Raw genomic sequence first — 19231 nt, 5'->3', positions numbered from 1 at the left:
GCCCAGGTCCTGCGCAGGCTGCAGCAGAGCGAGCACCCGGCTGAGCACGGCCGGCAGCGGCTCCGGCTCCGAGAGGGCGGCCTCCAGGGGCTCGTCGCCTGCCTGCCCGAGGGCGCGGCCTCCCTCCAGCTCTGCCAGGGCCTCTACAAGCTGTTCCTGGGCACAGGTACCACCTGGCTGGGGTCAGAGGGCAGGCCAGGTGGAGGGGTGACATGGCTCCAGGAACAGGGCAGGTGGGCAGAGGGCGGGGGGGGGTGCAGGGGCCATGGCTGAGCCAGCAGGGGAGGGTCAGGCTCAGGCTCAGGCTCAGGCTCAGGCCTCTCTGGCCCTCCTCCCAGACTGCCTGAGCCTCTCAGACCTGATGGCCGTGGTGCAGCTGTCCCTCCAGGCCGACCTCAGCGTCCGCCTGGACATCTGTCGCAAGGTGAGTGTGGGGGTGCAGCTTGGGGGCCGCCCTGAGGGCTCACGGGTCTGCGCAGCGAGGGGTCCCGGAGGCTCCCCGGAAAGGCGAGCCCTCACCCGGTGCCCCGCCCGCAGCTCTTCCACCTCTTCTACGGGCAGCCGGACGTGGTGCGGCTGCTGGCCCGGCAGGCCGGCTGGCAGGACGTGCTGGCCCGGCTGTATGTGCTGGAGGCTGCCCCCGCCCGCAGCCCCCCGCCCTGCGCCCCCGGGCGGCCCGCCTCCCCGGAGCCCGCCCCGCCCCGGCCGCCCTCCGAGTCCCCCGAACCCGCGGACGTCTTCCTGCCCGCGGAGGGCCCCGGCCCCGACCCCGACGCCTTCTACCACGCCCTCTCCCCGTTCTCCCCGCCCTTGGACCTGGGCCTGGAGCGATCCAGCGTGGACTCGGGCAACATCGCCGGCGGCGGCGGCAGCGGGACCCTCACCCCGGCCAGCCAGCCGGGCACACCGTCCCCGCTGGACGGCCCCCGGCCCTTCCCCCCGGCCCAGGGCCGCCACAGCTCCAGTCTCTCCAACGTGCTGGGGGACGGCAGCCTCCCGGAGCCCAGCACCAGCGGGGACGACGCCTCTAACACCAGCAACCCCCAGGTGAGGGGCCCTCTGCCGCCGTCTGCACTCGGGACACCTCTCAGCACCAGCCAGCAGTGGCCTTTCCACAGGGGAGGCCCTGCCTGACCTCGGGGCTGCAGCAGCCAGTGCGGTCCCAGCACAGGGCAGGGCTTTGCAGGGTCCGTGGACAGCCCCCTGGTCCTGCCCAGTGCTTCTGGGCCTCGAGTCCGGCCTCTGCTCAGTCTATGGCACCTTCCAGAGCATTCAGTGCAGCTCCTTTCATCTTCCTTCCTTCCTTCCTTCCTTCCTTCTTTCCTTCCTCTCTCCCTCCCTCCCTTCTTTTCTTTCTTTCCTTCCTTCCTTCCTCCCTTCCTTTCCCTTCCCTTCCCCTCCCTTCCCTTCCCTTCCCTTCCCTTCTTTTCTTTTCTAATGTATCTTTACTGGTTCAGAGAAGGAGAGAAAGACAGAAACGTCAATGATGAGAGAGAAGCATGGACTGGCTGCCTCCTACACGCCCTGCACTGGGGATCGAGCCCACAACTAGGGCCTGTGCCCTGACCAGGAATCAAACTATGACCTGCCGGTTCCTAGGTCGACACTCAACCGATGAGCTGGGCTCCAGGGCAGTTCCTGAGGCTCATGAGGACTGAAATACAATTTGTGAATCTCCCAGGCCCGTGGTCAGCAAACTGTGGCTCAAGAGCCACATGCGGCTCTTTGGCCCCTTGAGTGTGGCTCTTCCACAAAATATCACGGCCCGGGAGAGTCTATTTTGAAGTGGCGTTAGAAGTTTAAGTTTTAAAAAATTTGGCTCTCCAAAGAAATTTCAATCGTTGTACTTCTGTTTGGCTGTTGCCTAATGAGTTTGCCGACCACTGGCCTAGGCCTGTCTCAGGGGTCACTGAAACCCTGGATCCTCCTCAGCAGTGGCAGAGGCCCCAGAGCCAGGCCATCTATTGGTCCCTACGAGAGGTGGGCAAGGGGTGCTGACTGGCACAGCACGAGGTCAGCCTGACCCCCGGCCCGCCCCTCTGGGCCCACAGCAGCCCCCCGAGGAGGAGCTGTGCAACCTGCTCACCAACATGCTATTCCTGGTGACGTGGCGGGGCGTGGAGGACAGCGACGAGGCCGCCTGGCGGGAGCGCGGCCAGGTCTTCTCCGTGCTCACCCAGCTGGGGGCCTCGGCCACCCTGGTGCGCCCCCCGGACTGCATCAAGCGCAGGTGAGGGTGTCCCCGGGGGGTGGGGCCTTGGGGGAGGGCAGGGAGGCCTGTGGGGAGGGCAGGCGGGCGGGGAGGCCAGCAGAGGGAGGGAGGGCGGGGAGGACAGGCAGGCGGGGAGGACAGGCAGAGGGCAGGGAGGGCAGGCAGGCCGGTGGGGAGGGCAGGCAGGCGGGGAGGCCAGCAGAGGGGAGGGAGGGCGGGGAGGACAGGCAGGCGGGGAGGACAGGCAGAGGGCAGGGAGGGCAGGCAGGCCGGTGGGGAGGGCAGGCAGGCGGGGAGGCCAGCAGAGGGGAGGGAGGGCGGGGAGGACAGGCAGGCGGGGAGGACAGGCAGAGGGCAGGGAGGGCAGGCAGGCCGGTGGGGAGGGCAGGCAGGCAGGGAGGACAGCAGAGGGGAGGGAGGGCAGGCAGGCAGGAGGGCAGGCAGGCGGCAGACACCGGAGCCCCTCACCCGCCCTCCCCAGCCTCCTGGAGATGATGCTGGAGTCGGCCCTGAGCGACATCAAAGAGGCCTCGGCCACCAAGGCAGCCTCCGTGGAGAGCCTGGCCGGCCTCACCGGGCAGGTGCTCTGGCTGCTGCGCCTGCTGCAGGACTTCCTGCACTCCGAGGGCCACGGCAGCCAGGAGCTGTGGAGCGAGAAGGTGCGGGCGTGGGGCTCACCCTCCGGGGCTGCAGGCGACGGGGCGGGGTCGGCCTGTGTGCGGTCCCGGTGGGTCCACACGCTGTCCAAGCAGGGACTTGTCTGTCTGTGCGAGCCCCCCGCCCCCCTCCCCTCGCTCCGTCCCCGAGGGTGACGGCGGCTGGGTGTCGGGGCAGCTCTTTGAAGGCGTGTGCAACCTGCTGGACCGCCTGGGAGCCTGGTCCCACCTGGCCAGCGGCACCGGGGACCTCCGGGAGATGGCCCGGATCGGCCTGCACCTCGTGCTGGGCTACATCCTGCTGGAGGACCCGCAGGTGAGGGCGCGGGGCGCGGCGGGCGCGGCCACGGGAGCTCTGGGGCTGGGCACCCACACTGCCCTGTGCCCCCAGCTGCACGCCCAGGCCTACGTGAGGCTGCACTCGCTGCTGCAGACCGCGGTGCCCATGCGCCGGGAGGAAGCCTGCTACGTGCTCTCCAAGCTGGAGGCGGCGCTGGCGCGGGCCCTGGGCCCCGCCCGCTGCGCGGCGGCCGCGGGGGAGCGCTGCTCCTGGCTGGTGCCGCTGGTGCGGACGCTGCTGGACCGCGCCTACGGGCCCCTGGGGCTGCAGTGGGGGCTGCCCTCCCTGCCGCCCACCAACGGCAGCCCCACCTTCTTCGAGGACTTCCAGGCCTTCTGCGCCACCCCCGAGTGGCGCCACTTCATCGACAAGCAGGTGCCCGGGGCAGGGTGTGGGAGGGGAGGGGGGCCGGAGCCTGCCCCGAAGGCTGCCTCCTCCCCCTCAACCCCCCTCAGCACCCCTCACCTCCCTAAACCCCTTAACCCCCCTCAATCCCCCTTACCCCCCTCACCCCCTCAACACCCCTCACCCTCTCACCCCCTCTTAACCCCCTAATCCCCCTCTTAACCCCCTCACCCCCCTCACTCCCCTCAATACCCCTCACCCCCTCACCCCCGCTTAACCCCGCTCACTCCCCTCACCTCCCTAAACCCCTTAACCCCCCTCAATCCCCCTTACCCCCCTCACCCCCTCAATACCCCTCAGCACCCCTCACCCCCCTAAACCCCTTAACCCCCCTCAATACCCCTCAACACCCCTCACCCCCTCACCCCCTCTTAACCCCCTCACTCCCCTCACCCCCTCTTAACCCCCTCACCCCCCTTCACCCCCCTCACCCCCCTCTTAACCCCAAAATCCCCCTCTTAACCCACTAACCCTCCTCACCCCCTCATACCCCTCACTCCCCTCACCCCCTCACCGCTCTCACACACCTCCCCCGCACCCTTTTCTTAACCCCTCACCCCCCTCTTAACCCCCTCACTCCCCCTCACCCCCCTCTTAATCCCGCTCACCCCCCTCATCCCCTCACCCCCCTCTTAACCCCCTCACCCCCCCTCACCACCCTCACCTCCTCTTAACCCCCTAATCCCCTCTTAACACCCCTCACCTCGCTCACCCCCCCTCACCCCCCTCTTAACCCCCCTCACCCTCCTCACCCCCCTCTTAACCCCCTCACCCCCCCCTCACCCCCTCTTAACCCCACTCCACCCCCCTCACCCCCTCACCCCCCCTCACCCTCCTCTTAACCACCCCCACCCCCCCATCCCCCTCACCCCAGGTGCAGCCCACCATGTCCCAGTTCGAGATGGACACCTACGCCAAGAGCCACGACCTCATGTCCGGCTTCTGGAACTCCTGCTACGACACGCTCATGAGCAGCGGGCAGCGGCGCCAGCGGGAGCGCGCCCTCAGCAGGCAGGCTTTCCAGGTGCCAGCGGGCGGCCCGCAGCGGCGCGTGACTCCCCCCACCCCTCCCCGTCCCTCCCCCACCCTCTTCCTCACCTCCCCCTCACCCTCCCCCTCCCCCTCCCCCTCCCCCTCCCTCCCCCCCACCCTCTCCCTCCCCCTTCCCCTCTCCCTCCCCCTCCCCCTCCCTCCCCCCCACCCTCTTCCTCACCTCACCCTCCCCCTTCCCCTCTCCCTCCCCCTGCCTGTCACCCTCACCCCTCCCCCTCCCTCTCCCCCACCCTCTTCCTCACCTCACCCTCACCCTCCCGCACCCTCACCCTCGCCCTCTCCCTCCCCCTCCCCCTCCCCCTCCCTCTCCGTCACCCCCACCCTCTCCCTCCCCCTCCCACACCCTCCCCCTCCCCCTCCCTCTCTGTCACCCTCTCCCTCCCCCTCTCCCTCACCCTTACCCCCACCCTCACCCCCACCCTCCCCCTCCCCCTCCCTCCCCCTCCCTCTCTGTCACCCTCTCCCTCCCCCTCCCCCTCCCTCACCCTCTCCTCACCCTAACCTCACCCCCACCCTCTCCCTCCCCCTCCCTCTTCCGTCACCCCCACGCTCTCCCTCTCCCTCCCCCTCCCCTCCCCTCCCGCACCCTCCCCCTCTCCCTCCCCCTCCCTCTCCGTCACCCCCACCCTCTCCCTCCCCCTCCCCCTCCCTCTCCGTCACCCCCACCCTCTCCCTCTCTTTCCCCCTCCCCCTCCCATACCCTCACCCTCACCCTCTCCCTCTCTCTCTCCCTCACCCTCTCCCTCTCCCTCACCCCCACCCTCACCCTCTCCCTCACCCTCCCTCTCCCTCACCCCCACCCTCACCCTCTCCCTCACCCTCTCCCTCTCTCTCTCCCTCACCCTCTCCCTCTCCCTCACCCCCACCCTCACCCTCTCCCTCACCCCCACCCTCACCCTCACCCTCTCCCTCACCCTCTCCCTCTCTCTCTCCCTCACCCTCTCCCTCTCCCTCACCCCCACCCTCTCCCTCTCCCTCCCCCTCCCCCTCCCATACCCTCACCCTCACCCTCTCCCTCACCCCCACCCTCTCCCTCACCGGGGCCTCCTGACCCGGGACGGACGCCCGGACTCACCGTCGCCCCCGCCACCGCAGGAGCTGGTGCTGGAGCCCGTGCAGCGGCGGGCGCGCCAGGAGGCGCTGCGCTTCGGGGCGGCGCTGAAGCAGCAGGCGGCGCAGCTCTCCACGGCGCTGCTGCACTGGGGCGCCCTCTGGCGGCGCCTCTGCAGCCCCTGCGGCGCCTGGGCCCTCAGGTGGGCGGGGCCTGGGCCCTCTGGTGGGCGGGGCTCGGACATGGGCGGGGCCCTCGGTGGGTGGTTCTCTGAGGGATGGCACAGATTGGCTTGTTCCTCGTGGGGGCGGGGCCCTCGGTGGATGGGGCGGGCCCTCAGGTGGGCGGGGCACGGGCCGCCAGGGGGCGGAGCTAGGGGCGGGGCATGGGCCCTCAGGTGGGCGGGCTCGGACATGGGCGGAGCTCTGAGGGATGGCACAGATTGGCCTGTGCCTCGTGGGGGCGGGGCTCTGGGTGGGGGCGGGCCCTCGGTGGACGGGGCGGGCCCTCAGGTGGGTGGTGCTGGGGCGGGTCCTCTGTGGGCGGGGAAGGGGCGGGGATGGCGAGGGAGGAAGGGGCCTGGAGAGCCCGGGAGCTGGGGGCAGCCTGGGAGGAACCACCTGTCCTGGGTGTCTCTGCAGGGACCCGCCCCCGCCCCGGTGGAAGATGTCCAGGGCCGAGACATACTCGCGCATGCGTCTGAAGCTGGTGCCCAACCATCACTTCAACGCCCACCTGGAGGCCAGCGCCCTCCGCGACAACCTAGGTGAGAGGGGAGCCAGCTGGGCCCGCCCGGCCTCCGCCGCCCGGGCCCCTTCCGGCTGAACACCGCGGGCGCATTGCAGGCGAGGCCCCCCTGACGCCCACCGAGGAGGCCGCGCTGCCCCTGGCAGTGACCAGAGAGGCCAAGGTCAGCTCCGCGCCCGAGGAGCTGCCGGAGGACCAGCTGGGCGAGGACGAGCTGGCCTCCCTGGAGACCGCGTGAGTGGGGCTGGGAGAGCGGAGGGGGCCAGGTCTGCTCCGGGCACATGCCCGCTGGGGCTTGACCCCGAGTCCGTGCCCTCTGCCGCAGACTGCCCGAATCCGGGGGGCCGGCGAGAGGTGTCGCTCTGCCACGGGAGTGGGCAGGGGCGCAGCGAGGGGAAGCTGGGCACACGCGTTGGTGTCCTGGCCAGACACTCAGAGACCCCGGGGCAGGAGCTGGGCCGGCCTGGACCCTGAGCGGTCCTCCCTCCCCTCTGACGGGGTGGCCCCCGGGGCGTGCTCCTGGGCTGCCGGGAAGGGAGTCCGGGCGAGAGCCTGACGCGGGCGCGGCCCCGCAGGATGGAGGCGGCGGAGCTGGACGAGCAGCACGAGAAGCTGGTGCTGTCGGCCGAGTGCCAGCTGGTCACGGTGGTGGCCGTGGTGCCGGGGCTGCTGGAGGTCACCACGCAGCACATTTACTTCTACGACGGCAGCGCCGAGCGCGCGGAGACCGAGGAGGGTGCGTGGGCGGGGCTGCGGGGAGGGCGGGCGGCCGGGGTGACGCCCGCTGGGGCCCGGCCGAGCGACCCCTGCGCCCGCTCTCCGCCCGGCAGGCATCGGCCACGACTTCCGGCGGCCGCTGGCCCAGCTGCGCGAGGTCTACCTGCGGCGCTTCAACCTGCGCCGCTCGGCTCTGGAGCTCTTCTTCGTGGACCAGGCCAACTACTTCCTCAACTTCCCCAGCAGGCCGGGCGGGCCCCGGCCCCAGCCCGGCTCCGCGCCGCCGCACACCCAGCTGCGCAACCAGGTGTACAAGTGGCTGCTGCGCCTGCGGCCGCCCACCCACGGCTACCTGAGCAGCCGCTCCCCCCAGGAGATGCTGCGCGCCTCCGGCCTCACCCAGGTGGGGCCCGGACGGCGAGGGGCGGGTCGCCGGCCTGTGGTCGGAGGCATGCTGGACCTCTCCGCTGGCTCACCTCTTGCTACCCTGCCCCCGCCCTCCCCCCCCAGAAATGGGTCCAGCGGGAAATATCCAACTTCGAGTACCTGATGCAGCTCAACACCATCGCCGGGCGGACGTACAACGACCTGTCCCAGTACCCCGTGGTGAGCGCCCGCTCCCTACCCCACCGCCCCTCTGTCTGCCGGCCGGCTCACCCAGAGGAGGCACCGACCGGGGCCCCCCTGAGCATGGTCCTAGGGTGGTGCTGCCTAAGCCCTGGCCTCTGTTCCTGCCACCAACCCCCCACCCCAACACACACACACACAGCCCCTCTGGTCCCCTCCTGGCCAGCTCCCCGGGGTCCGCTCCCTCTTTCTGAGGGCGAGGGCAGGGGAGCGGCAGGCAGGCCCGCGGGACCCTCACGCGGCTCCTGCCCGGGGGCGGCCAGTTCCCCTGGGTCCTCCAGGACTACGTGTCCCCCACCCTGGACCTCAGCAACCCAGCCGTCTTCCGGGACCTGTCCAAGCCCATCGGTGTGGTGAACCCCAAGCATGCCCAGCTCGTGAGGGAGAAGTGAGCATGTGGGCCAGGCGGGGCGCGGCGGGACGGGCTCCGGGAGGCTTCTGCCGACCCCCCGCCACTGTGGCTCCAGGTACGAGAGCTTCGAGGACCCGGCGGGCACCATCGACAAGTTCCACTACGGCACCCACTACTCCAACGCCGCGGGCGTGATGCACTACCTCATCCGCATGGAGCCCTTCACCTCGCTGCACGTGCAGCTGCAGAGCGGCCGGTGCGGCCCGGGGCGGGGCGGGGGAGGCAGGCCCACCCCTCCTCCCCACCCGCCTCACTTTGGCCGGCCTCCCCAGCTTCGACTGCTCTGACCGGCAGTTCCACTCAGTGGCGGCGGCCTGGCAGGCCCGGCTGGACAGCCTGGCCGACGTGAAGGAGCTGATCCCGGAATTCTTCTACTTCCCCGACTTCCTGGAGAACCAGAACGGTAGGCACTGGGGTGGGGATGCCGACCGGCCGGGCACGGGGGCAGGTGTGGGGGGAAGGAGATGGAGGGGGGCATGTGTGGGGGGAAGGAGATGGGGAAGGAGATGGAGGGGGTGCAGGTGTGGGGGGAGAGGAGAAGGGGGGGGACAGGTGGGGAGGAAGGAGATGGGGATTGGGGGCAGGTGTGGGGGGAGAGGAGATGGGGAAGGAATGGAGGGGGGCAGGTGTGGGGGGAAGGAGATGGGGTGGGGGACAGGTGGGGGGGAAGGAGAGGGGGATTGGGGGCAGATGTGGGAGGAAGGAGATGGGGATTGGGGGTAGGAGTGGAGGGAAGGAGATTGGGATTGGGGGCAGGTGTGGGGGGAGAGGAGAGGGGGGGGGGACAGGTGGGGAGGAAGGAGATGGGGATTGGGGGCAGGTGTGGAGGGAGAGGAGATGGGGAAGGAATGGAGGGGGGCAGGTGTGGGGGGAAGGAGATGGGGAAGGAGATGAGGGGGTGCAGGTGTGGGGGGAGAGGAGAGGGGGTGGGGGACAGGTGGGGAGGAAGGAGATGGGGATTGGGGGCAGGTGTGGGGGGAGAGGAGATGGGGAAGGAATGGAGGGGGGCAGGTGTGGGGGGAAGGAGATGGGGTGGGGGACAGGTGGGGGGGAAGGAGATGGGGATTGGGGGCAGATGTGGGAGGAAGGAGATGGGGATTGGGGGTAGGAGTGGAGGGAAGGAGATTGGGATTGGGGGCAGGTGTGGGGGGAGAGAAGAGGGGTGGGGGACAGGTGGGGAGGAAGGAGATGGGGATTGGGGGCAGGTGTGGGGGGAAGGAGATGGAGGGGGGGCAGGTGTGGGGGGAAGGAGATGGGGATTGGGGGCAGTTGTGGGGGGAGAGGAGATGGGGAAGGAGATGGAGGGGGTCGGTGTGGGGGGAAGGAGATGGGGTGGGGGACAGGTCGGGGGGAAGGAGATGTGGATGGGGGCAGGTGTGGGGGGAAGGAGATGGGGTGGGGGACAGGTGGGGGGGAAGGAGACGCGGGCAGGGGAGGGGTGGAGACAGCTGACCAGTCCCCTGTCCCAGGCTTTGACCTGGGCTGCCTCCAGCTGACCAATGAGAAGGTGGGGGACGTGGTGCTGCCGCCGTGGGCCAGCTCCCCCGAGGACTTCATCCAGCAGCACCGCCAGGCCCTGGTGAGGACGGGAGCCCAGCCGGGCAGCCGGGGCTGAGGTCAGGTTCGGGTTCGCGTCTGTCCCAGGACTGACCGCCCCTCCCGTCCACCCAGGAGTCGGAACATGTGTCCGCCCACTTACACGAGTGGATCGACCTCATCTTTGGCTACAAGCAGCGGGGCCCAGCCGCCGAGGAGGCCCTCAACGTCTTCTATTACTGCACCTACGAGGGTGGGCACCCCTGGGCCCCGCGGAGGCTGGCCCGCTGGAGGCCGGGCCCCATGGAGGCTGGGCCCCGTGAAGGCTGGGCCCCCTGGAGGCTGGGCCTGTGGAGGCTGGGCCCCGTGAAGACTGGGCTCCCTGGAGGCCGGGCCCCATGGAGGCTGGGCCCCGTGAAGACTGGGCTCCCTGGAGGCCGGGCCCCGTGGAGGCTGGGCCCCGTGAAGACTGGGCTCCCTGGAGGCCGGGCCCCGTGGAGGCCGGGCCCCGTGGAGGCCGGGCCCGCTGGAGGCTGGGCTCCCTGGAGGCTGGGCCCCGTGAAGACTGGGCTCCCTGGAGGCTGGGCTCCCTGGAGGCTGGGCCCCGTGGAGGCTGGGCCCCGTGAAGACTGGGCTCCCTGGAGGCTGGGCCCCGTGAAGGCTGGGCCCCCTGGAGGCTGGGCCTGTGGAGGCTGGGCCTGTGGAGGCTGGGCCTGTGGAGGCTGGGCCCCCTGGAGGCTGGGCTCCCTAGAGGCTGGGCCCCGTGAAGGCTGGGCCCCCTGGAGGCTGGGCCCCCTGGAGGCTGGGATCACCTGGAGGCTGGGCCCCCTGGAGGCTGGGCCCCCTGGAGGCTGGGATCACCTGGAGGCTGGGCCCCCTGGAGGCTGGGCCCCCTGGAGGCTGGGCTCCCTGGAGGCTGGGATCACCTGGAGGCTGGGCTCCCTGGAGGCTGGGCCTGTGGAGGCTGGGCCCCCTGGAGGCTGGGCTCCCTGGAGGCTGGGATCACCTGGAGGCTGGGCCCCCTGGAGGCTGGGCTCCCTGGAGGCTGGGCCCCGTGGAGGCTGGGCTCCCTGGAGGCTGGGCCTGTGGAGGCTGGGCCTGTGGAGGCTGGGCCCCCAGGAGGCTGGGCCCCCTGGAGGCTGGGCTCCCTGGAGGCTGGGATCACCTGGAGGCTGGGCCCCCTGGAGGCTGGGCTCCCTGGAGGCTGGGCCTGTGGAGGCTGGGCCCCCTGGAGGCTGGGCCTGTGGAGGCTGGGCGCGGAGGAGGCAGCGTAGGGGCCGGGAGCACAGAGGAGTCCTGACCGCTCCGTCTGCCCACCAGGGGCTGTGGACCTGGACCAGGTGACGGACGAGCGGGAACGGAAGGCGCTGGAGGGCATCATCAGCAACTTCGGGCAGACTCCCTGCCAGCTGCTCAGGGTAAGGCGGCGTGGAGCCCGGGGAGGGGGTGTCCGGGCCCCGGAGCTAACTGGCCGCTCGCCCACAGGAGCCGCACCCGGCCCGGCTGTCCGCGGAGGAGGCCGCCCAGCGCCTGGCCCGCCTGGACACCAGCTCGCCCAGCATCTTCCAGCACCTGGGCCAGCTCCGGGCCTTCTTTGCGGAGGTGAGAGGAGATGAGCTGAACCTGCTGCTTCCTTACCAGCCGTTGGGGCAGACGGCAGGCCTACATCAATCAGGGCCACCGATTCCCAGGCCCCCGGGGAAGCCAAGAGCCGAGGGCGAGCAGCTGCCAGGAAAAGGCCCGGACAGCACCTCGGGGCCTCAGGGAGGGAGGGCATCCTTCCTGTCCGCGTCCCAGAACGCTCAGGCCTGCCCCCTCCTGCCCGCAGGCTGGGGGCAGGGAGTGACGGGCGGGTGGACCAAGCTGGAGGCCCTGTTCGTCCCAGCTTCTCACTCAGCTTCTGAGCTGCCCCCTGAAAACCTCTGGTCTCACACGTGTTTCCCGGTGGGACCTGGGCCTCTGTGCCACAGCCAGGGGCCCCTGGGGCGGAGGGTAGAGGAGGCAGCGGTGCCCAGGGAGCAGCTGGGGCAGGTTGGCCTCGGACACAGCCCGCCTGCCCTCCACCCGCAGCTCATCAGCGATGGCGTGCCCCTGGTGCTGGCCATGGTTCCCCACCGGCAGCTGCACTCCTCCATGACGCCGGACCTGCTGGTGAGTGCGCTGGGCAGGATGCCCGCCGCCCCACCCCCCTGACCGCCCCCCAAATCGGCCTCCGTCCCCCCGACCGCCCCCCAAACCGGCCTCCGTCCCCCCGACCGCCCCCCAAACCGGCCTCCGTCCCCCCGACCGCCCCCAAACCGGCCTCTGCCCCCCGACCGCCCCCAAACCGGCCTCCGTCCCCCCGACCGCCCCCAAACCGGCCTCTGCCCCCCGACCGCCCCCAAACCGGCCTCCGTCCCCCAAACCGCCCCCCAAACCGGCCTCTGCCCCCCGACCGCCCCCCAAACCGGCCTCCGTCCCCCGACTGCCCCCAAACCGGCCTCTGCCCCCCTGACCGCAGGTGACCGTGAGTGCCAACGGGCTGCTGGGCACCCACAGCTGGTCGCCCTACGACCGCAACATAAGCAACTACTTCAGGTTCATCAAAGACTCCACCAAGTGAGAGGGCTATGCGGGGCCGGGGGTCCCCGAAGCAGAACGCTGGCCGGCGCGGGGTCTGGCCAGGGACCCCGGCCTCACCCGTCCTTCCCTCCCTCGGCCAGGGGGCAGCGGCTGCTGAGCGGCCCCTGGGTCCCGGGCGGTGGCCTGAGCGGGCAGGCCCTGGCAGTGGCCCCGGACGGGAAGCTGCTGTTCAGTGGTGGCCACTGGGACGGCAGCCTCTGCGTGACCGCACTGCCGCGGGGCAAGCTGCTGAGCCAGATCCACCGCCACCTGGGTACGGGCGCCCGGCGGCTGGGGCGGGGCGGGGCGGGGCGGGCGGCGTGCCCGGAGTGGCCTGACGGTCCGTTCCACCGGACTGCCCCGCCCCGCCCCGCAGACATAGTGACCTGCCTCGCACTGGACTCCTGCGGCCTCTACCTCATCTCGGGCTCCCGGGACACCACCTGCCTGGTGTGGCAGCTCCTGCATCAGGTGTGCGGGTGGGCAGCCCCGCAGTCAGCCCTGCGCCCACCCCCCCAGCAGGCTTCTAGTCCTGCTCCTGTCTCGTCCCCTTCCCTCCACGACCCGCCAGCTCTCTGGCTTTACCGGGTCCCCTCTCGCTGCTGAGCCTGAGCCTCCTCGTTCAGGGGCCGGGATCACGGGTGCCCCAGGCCTGAGACAGCCCTGGGCTCCTACAGGGTGGCGTCTCGGTGGGACTGGCACCGAAGCCCATACAGGTCCTCTACGGGCACGAAGCCGCGGTGAGCTGTGTGGCCATCAGCACGGAACTTGACATGGCTGTGTCCGGGTCGGAGGTCTGTGTGTGCCGGTGCCGGTGCCGGGGGCGGGGAGGGTGGGGGCTGGGTGCTGAGTTTGCTGGGTGCTGCCTCTGGAACCCAGAGCCCCTGCCAGGCACCCTAAGCTGCCTTCCCGCAGGACGGAGCTGTGATCATCCACACAGTGCGCCGTGGGCAGTTTGTGGCGGCTCTGCGGCCCCCGGGGGCCATGCTGCCCGGACCCGTGTCCCACCTGGCGCTGGGGTCCGAGGGCCAGATCGTGGTGCAGAGCTCGGCGCGGGAACGTCTGGGGGCTCAGGTGCGGGGAAGGGCACCCAGGCAGGCCGGGGCGGTGGGGGTTCTGTGCTCGCTGACACCTCCTGCTTCTCCCAGGTCACCTACGCCCTGCACCTGTACTCGGTGAACGGAAGGCTGCGGGCCTCCCTGCCCCTGGGGGAGCAGCCCACCGCCCTGGCGGTGACAGAGGACTTCGCTCTGCTGGGCACGGCCCAGTGTGCCCTGCACATCCTCCACCTGAACAAGTGAGCCTGTCTGTGGGTTCACGGTCCCTCAGGGGGTGGCCGTTGGCAGAGGAACCAGGAGGTGCCCCTGTGCACCCACACCCACCCTCTGTGCATGCTCATGGGCACGGCCTGCAAGTCCTGCCCCTGACTCCCCGCCCCCACCGGGGAGGCCCCGCCCTTGGCCTCCCTTAGCCTCACGTCCGTGGGAGATCTCTTCATTGGTCAGGGTTTCAACTGAGCCGTCCTGCAAACGGGGGCAAACAGGGCAATTAGGAGAATGAAGAGTCAGCTGGGTGCAAGCTGCCTGCCATTTTCGAGTCCAGGTTTCCCTCCTTCCCTCCCTCCAGACTGCTTCCGGCTGCGCCTCCCCTGCCCATGAAGGTGCCCATCCGCAGCATGGCTGTGACCAAGGAGCGCAGCCACGTGCTTGTGGGTCTGGAGGACGGCAAGCTGATCGTGGTGGGCGCGGGGCAGCCCTCCAAGGTGAGGACCAGGGCCGGCAGGGGAGCTCGAGTGGGGCGGGGAGGGGTGGTCGTGGCTGACCCACCCGCGCCCCCCCAGGTGCGCAGCGGCCAGTTCGCTCGGAAGCTCTGGCGGTCCTCCTCGCGGCGCATCTCGCAGGTGTCCTCGGGGGAGACGGAGTACAGACCCGAGGAGGCGCGCTGACCGCCTGTCCGGCCCCGCGCGGCCCCGCCCACCGGAGGCCCCGCCCCCAGCGCGGCCCCACCCAATCCGGAGGCCCGTCCCCAGCACGGGGCCCGCCTCACCCGGAGGCCCCGCCCAGGAGTCAGCGGAGCTGTCAGCTGGCACTCGGGGTGGGCGGTTCCTCACCCCCACCCAGCTCAGGGATTGGCGGGCAGAGTCACTCCCGGAAGTCCCGCCCCTCGCCGGCAGAGGGGCATCCGGCGTCCCGGCACTGGCCCCGCGGACCGCACAGCACTTTCTGCAGAGTCTGGGGCCGGGGACCCAGCCCCCAGCCCCGTTCCGGCAGCACAGGGACCGGCCGTGGCCTTAACCCCAAGGCGGCCCGGCCCGTTCTCGGCAATAAACGGCCTAGTTTTGTAGCTGCTCCGCCTCCTGCGTTTGCGCGCGCGGCCCAGCCCGCCCGGGTCCATGAGGTCTGGGTCCCTCCAGGGCGGCTCGTCCTCTCCGTGGCCTCAGTTTCCCCGACCTGCCCCTCGGCCCCTGGGCCGTCCTCCCCACTCCTGTTCGCACTCAGTCCAACACGTGGCCGCCCGGCCGCCTTCCGGGCAGCGAAGAGTGGGCGCGTCTGCGCGGTCCTTTTGGGGCGTCGAGAGGCCTCGGCCCCGCCCAGCCCTGCCCTGCCCGGCCCTCCGCGCTCTTCCTCGCGCCGCCTGTCTTGGGCGGGCCAGTAGCCGGCCTCCCCGGGATTCCACGCCGTCTCCTCGGCCGGCCCCTGGGAACTGAGGCTTCGGCCCGCCAGGGTGAGCGGATCTGGGCCCGCGGAGGGTTGGCCGCCTCAGGTCAGGAGCGGGGCCCGAGCTGCCTCTGCACCCCCTGGAGACCCGGCTGGGCGGAACCTGTGTGGGAAGCCAGGCGGGTGTGGGCCTGTTTTGTGGGTCCCGGGCCGGTGCGTGGTGTGGGTGGTGGAGGCTCCAATGCCGCAGCTCAGCTGGGTCAGGCAGACATGAGACTCAGTCACAGGCTCACCCACCAACCGGGATCAGCCAGCACCCCACAAAGGCCCCTGTGCGGTGGGTGACACACTCACACACCCGGACACGTGGCAGGGCCTGGGCCTCGGTCCCAGACCCACTTGCCAACTGCATTCGCCGTAAGCCTGGGCGCCCGGCCTCGTGCCAGGCAGTGAGTGTGGCCCGCGGGTTCGGGGGCTCCCCCAGCTCTTCATCCCTTTTCCAGACAAGATCCTTCCTTAGCGCAGACTGGGCCTCCGCCCCCAGGCCTGGGGAGGTGGGTCCCAGCAGGATCAGCCCAGTAGGTCCAGATGGGTCCTGGGATTGAGGGGTCCTGTCCTTCATGTTTCTGGCCTCTGGCCCATATGCCTATGACCTTGCTGGACCCACGACACCCTGCTGTCCATTCTCAGCAGGAGGGGAGGGCGGGGCACACTGGAGACTCCGGGTGGGCCCAGGGTGCCGGGTTCCTGGCCTCCCACCAGCCAGTGATGGAGCTGGGACAGGGTGGGCATCTCCCTGGTCCTTCCATGCCATCCCTGGACTCTGGTTTGCCCACCTGCCCGCCTCCTGAGCTGCATCCCGCCTCCTGAGCTGCATCCTGCCTCCTCTCGGCCAGCTGGGGCCAGTTCTCTCACTCCACTCCACCTGACACAGAGAAAACGGGTCCAGGTTGATGAGTGGGTGTGTGGGGTCAGCCTGCCCTGGAGGGAATCAGGATGCAGTGGGTCAGGAGCGGGACCCCTGACATCAGGCCTGTGGTATCGCTCCCCCCCCCCCCCCCCCGTGTCCCTACACACAGTCCCCAGCTCCGTGCCCAGGCCCTGCCCCTCACACGCCACCCCCTTCTCCACGAAGAGACAGCGCCGGGAGCGCCCGCCGGCAGAGCGATGCCGCACAACGCCAGCCACCAGGACGGCACGGTCCGTGGCGGTAAGCACCTCCTGGCCACTGTGGCGCTTGGCAGGTCGGAAGGCAGCCCAGGTGGGCAAGTCACACAAGTTCCGTCACGGGCTCTGGCGAGCTTGTCCGCGGGGCCCTGCCGCACGGGCTGCGGCAGCAGCTGGCCTCCGGGCAGAAGGAAGGAAGCAGCAGCATTTGCTTGCCTTCCAGTGCAGCTTCATGTTGCAAAAATGTGCAAGGTCTCCTGTGCACGGAGGCCCCATGGAGACCGCGATTCAAGGTGCTCTCACCATCTGGACTCCTCTGGGGAAGAGAGGAGATGAAGTCCAGTCCACAGTAGACAGAAGAGGTGCAATCAGAGGCAGGAAGGGGGGAAACCAGGAGCATCAGCAGGTGCAGGCGCCTGGGAGGTTCCAGGCCGGAGCATGAAGGGCAGCTGGGGAGGGTGGTGAGCAAGGGGAGGCTGTGGGAGAGGAACATGGGAAGCAGCCAGTCTGCTCTGAATGCGGTGCGTGAGCTTTTGTAATTTCAGTTTTACCTGAGCATTCTGGTCTAGATTCTTGAGTTGCAGTTTTTTGAAAGTGTATTTTTATTGTTTTCAGAGAGGAAGAGAGAGAAAGAGGTAGAAACATCAATGATGAGAGAGAATCATGGATCAGCTGCCTCCTGCACACCCTCTACCCGAGGATCGAGCCCACAGCCCCTGACTGGGAATCGAACCATGACCTCCTGGTTCATAGGTTGACGCTCAACCACTGAGCCACACTGGCCAGGCATGTATGAGCTTTTGACTATAGAGTATGGACTATTGTTTCAAATCATTTGGAGCCAAGTCTAGGAGAGACTGCCCAGGGATCCCAGCTGGATTCCTTGCCTCTGACCCTGTCCTTCCTTCCTTCCTTCCACAGATCAGACCTGGAAGGAGCAGGACAGGGACAGGGAGGGAGAGTGGGTAGGCGAAGGGAGCGGCCCAGCCTGCAATACCTCCTCCCCATTCCCCCCTGAGCCTCCAGGGGCTGCAGGCAGCAGCACCCCTGTCTACTATGCCCTCCTGGCCACCGTGGTGCTCGGTCTGCTTGCCTATGTGGCCTTCAAGTGGTAGGTGGCCTGGGTACTGCCCTGTGGGACCCCTTCCCGCCCGGACTCCCAGCTAGCTCCCCGTCTCAGTGAAGTCGGAGCAGGCTGGCAGGGCTCCTGCTCCCCACAGCTGGCGCTCCAATCAGCAGAGACGGCAGCTGGCCAAAGCGCGGGCTGCAGAGCCGGGCGGCCTCGACGGGGCCCCGGGGCCCCATGCCCCCAGCCAGGGTGAGTCCCTTTCCCGCGGAGCAGGGCCCTCGCTCTGCCCGCCGCCAGCCCCTGACGCTCGTGTCTCCCACCCCAGGGCCACAGCCGGAGCTCGGCGGCCAGCTTTACCTCCATCTCCCTCGGCAGCAACGGGAGGAAGTGGAGCGGCTCCTGGGAGGGCCGGGCGACCCCCACAAGGGCTGGCAGGGCCTGGCAGGCCGCCTGGGCTTCCAGACCGAGGCTGTGGAGACCCTGGCCCGGGGCCGGGGGCCTGCCTGTGCGCTGCTGAGGGACTGGGCCGCCCAGGGAGGCAGCGGCGCTACCCTCAGCGTGCTGGGGGAGGCCCTGGCCGCCCTGGGCCGTGAAGACGTGGTCCAGGTGCTGGGCCTCCCGCCTGGGGGCTGCTCTGTGGTGTGAGCCAGGCCCCCGGAGCCTGGCCTCTCGGGTGCACCCTGTGCTCCCCACCACGCCCTCCCCCATGCTTCCCTGCCATGGGCTTCCTGGCGCGGGCGGGCCCCGCCTGCTCCATCTGGAGGGACTCAGGTGCAGCCACCGCCCTCCTCCCCTGGCCCCACGTTCCTCTGAGACGGAGACGGAGACGTGGCTGTGGGAGATGGGCAGGACCGTGGGCCTGTCCTCCTGCTCCCTGTCCGCTCCCCTTCCTGGCCTTAACCCTTTTCCTACTTTTGTATCACAGTAAAGGCAGCTCTGGTTACTGTGCGGGCTCTGTCTGGCTCCGGGGCCTGTGAGATAGTGGGTGGTAGGAGGCTGGGGTCCTGAGTTACAGGAGGAACCTGGGCTGCAGGCCGTGTGTTCCTGTGCAGGATGCAGAACTGTGGGCTCAGCGCAGAGTTCACCTCCAGCATCTGCTGCAAACTCCACCCTCAGGCGAACTCTGGACTCCGGCAGCGTCAGACACGCATGCTGACTAGCTCTGAGGGAACACACACACCACCTTCTTTAATTAATTTTATTTTTTACATAAAAAGTTCAGTAAAAATTGGATAAAGTAAAGTGATTTTAAGCAGTAAATCAATCTTATCAACATAGCACGAGGCTGGCCGAACCACAGGCGGCCTGCTTTGGAGTATTTACATGATAACAAATTAAACCTTGCAGGAGCACTTCAACCGTCCTTACAAAGTCTTCTGTGATCCTAGCATGGAAAGGCTAAAAGCAAAACAACAACAAACAAAACCAGGAAAACAACAGATTATTCCAATATATTCACATATACATTAAAATATAGTACAGGTCGTCGGGGACAGGGTGTGGTGGAAGCGCATGGTCTGTGCGCCGACAGCACCGCCAAGGAGGAGACCGGGGGAGGGGTCCGGCCGGGCCAGGGTCCGAGGGAAGCGTCTCCCGGGGCCCCGGCCTCCCACAGCTCCCGACGGGGACCGCCTGCTGAGACGGGCTCGCTGGCTCTCGGCTCTGCAGCAGGCCGGTGAGGGCATCAGTAGCACAGCTGTGATGGCAGCGGGCAGGGCGGCCGCGGCTCCTCCCCACATCGGTCCTGCCTGCTCCGCCCCGCCCGCCCGTCACTCCAGCTCCGTGTCCTCTTTGGGCTTGTACACGGCCCCGAACTTCTGCATGTACTTCTTGATGTACTCCTTGGTCTTGTGCTTCACGTTCTCGTTGCACTCCAGGTCCTCTGGGTTCTTGCAGTACTTCAGCTCCTTGTTCATGACGCCGTGAGTCAGCTGTCAGGACGCAGAGAACAGGGCCGCCCGTCAGGGGGGACACCACTTGA

The 19231-nt window shown here is 69.0% G+C and overlaps 3 protein-coding genes across 8 annotated transcripts in view; 2 read left to right on the top strand and 1 right to left on the bottom strand.

Annotated features, from left to right (window-relative positions):
• Nucleotides 1-14700, top strand: part of NBEAL2 (neurobeachin like 2) — a 30451-nt gene extending 15751 nt beyond the window's left edge. For 2 of the 3 annotated variants that reach the window (XM_045578782.1, XM_045578783.1), the window contains 30 exons: nt 7-166; nt 339-424; nt 538-1047; nt 2052-2230; nt 2694-2871; nt 3047-3184; nt 3260-3583; nt 4488-4637; nt 5762-5919; nt 6359-6483; nt 6563-6698; nt 7040-7200; nt 7295-7584; nt 7692-7787; nt 8072-8196; nt 8276-8416; nt 8493-8623; nt 9690-9799; nt 9892-10009; nt 11077-11174; nt 11242-11358; nt 11827-11907; nt 12257-12354; nt 12459-12631; nt 12734-12828; nt 13035-13151; nt 13273-13431; nt 13506-13654; nt 13984-14119; nt 14198-14700. In XM_045578782.1, the coding sequence (XP_045434738.1) occupies nt 7-166; nt 339-424; nt 538-1047; nt 2052-2230; nt 2694-2871; nt 3047-3184; nt 3260-3583; nt 4488-4637; nt 5762-5919; nt 6359-6483; nt 6563-6698; nt 7040-7200; nt 7295-7584; nt 7692-7787; nt 8072-8196; nt 8276-8416; nt 8493-8623; nt 9690-9799; nt 9892-10009; nt 11077-11174; nt 11242-11358; nt 11827-11907; nt 12257-12354; nt 12459-12631; nt 12734-12828; nt 13035-13151; nt 13273-13431; nt 13506-13654; nt 13984-14119; nt 14198-14302 (4644 nt within the window). In that variant the 3' untranslated portion in view covers nt 14303-14700. Of the gene's footprint in view, nt 1-6; nt 167-338; nt 425-537; nt 1048-2051; nt 2231-2693; nt 2872-3046; nt 3185-3259; nt 3584-4487; nt 4638-5761; nt 5920-6358; nt 6484-6562; nt 6699-7039; nt 7201-7294; nt 7585-7691; nt 7788-8050; nt 8197-8275; nt 8417-8492; nt 8624-9689; nt 9800-9891; nt 10010-11076; nt 11175-11241; nt 11359-11826; nt 11908-12256; nt 12355-12458; nt 12632-12733; nt 12829-13034; nt 13152-13272; nt 13432-13505; nt 13655-13983; nt 14120-14197 lie in introns of all 3 variants that reach the window. The other variant, XM_045578781.1, reaches the window with a different exon arrangement.
• Nucleotides 14701-14959: 259 nt separating this feature from the next.
• On the top strand, nt 14960-18663 carry LOC118714807 (death domain-containing membrane protein NRADD-like). 4 transcript variants are annotated; one of them, XM_045578787.1, is made up of 5 exons: nt 14960-15081; nt 16150-16224; nt 17103-17292; nt 17402-17499; nt 17576-18663. In XM_045578787.1, exons 2-5 carry the CDS (start codon nt 16182-16184, stop codon nt 17893-17895), a joined length of 651 nt encoding a protein of 216 aa, XP_045434743.1. In that variant the 5' UTR covers nt 14960-15081; nt 16150-16181; the 3' UTR covers nt 17896-18663. The 4 variants fall into 4 exon arrangements, with proteins under 4 accessions (XP_045434743.1, XP_045434740.1, XP_045434741.1 ...); XM_045578784.1 differs by having other exon boundaries at nt 14977-15120; nt 16094-16224; XM_045578785.1 differs by having other exon boundaries at nt 14981-15081; nt 16094-16224.
• The window catches only part of SETD2 (SET domain containing 2, histone lysine methyltransferase), a 58033-nt gene continuing 57236 nt past the window's right edge, over nt 18435-19231 (bottom strand). Inside the window, exon 23 of the mRNA XM_036430216.2 lies at nt 18435-19181. Within this exon, the coding sequence (XP_036286109.1) occupies nt 19020-19181 (162 nt within the window). The 3' untranslated portion in view covers nt 18435-19019. The remainder of the gene's footprint in view (nt 19182-19231) is intronic.

Source organism: Pipistrellus kuhlii, unplaced genomic scaffold (assembly GCF_014108245.1).
Source record: "Pipistrellus kuhlii isolate mPipKuh1 unplaced genomic scaffold, mPipKuh1.p scaffold_m20_p_103, whole genome shotgun sequence".
In the NCBI taxonomy this organism is placed as follows: domain Eukaryota; kingdom Metazoa; phylum Chordata; class Mammalia; order Chiroptera; family Vespertilionidae; genus Pipistrellus; species Pipistrellus kuhlii.
This window is presented reverse-complemented; position numbering and strand designations above follow the sequence as displayed.

Excerpts from the sequence above, each read along its gene's own strand:
- LOC118714807 (XM_045578787.1), top strand. The coding sequence starts at position 16,182 with ATGCCGCACAACGCCAGCCACCAGGACGGCACGGTCCGTGGCG. Across the intron at positions 16,225-17,102 it reads GGACGGCACGGTCCGTGGCG|ATCAGACCTGGAAGGAGCAG; the intron begins GTAAGCACCTCC and ends TTCCTTCCACAG. Across the intron at positions 17,500-17,575 it reads GCCCCATGCCCCCAGCCAGG|GGCCACAGCCGGAGCTCGGC; the intron begins GTGAGTCCCTTT and ends CTCCCACCCCAG.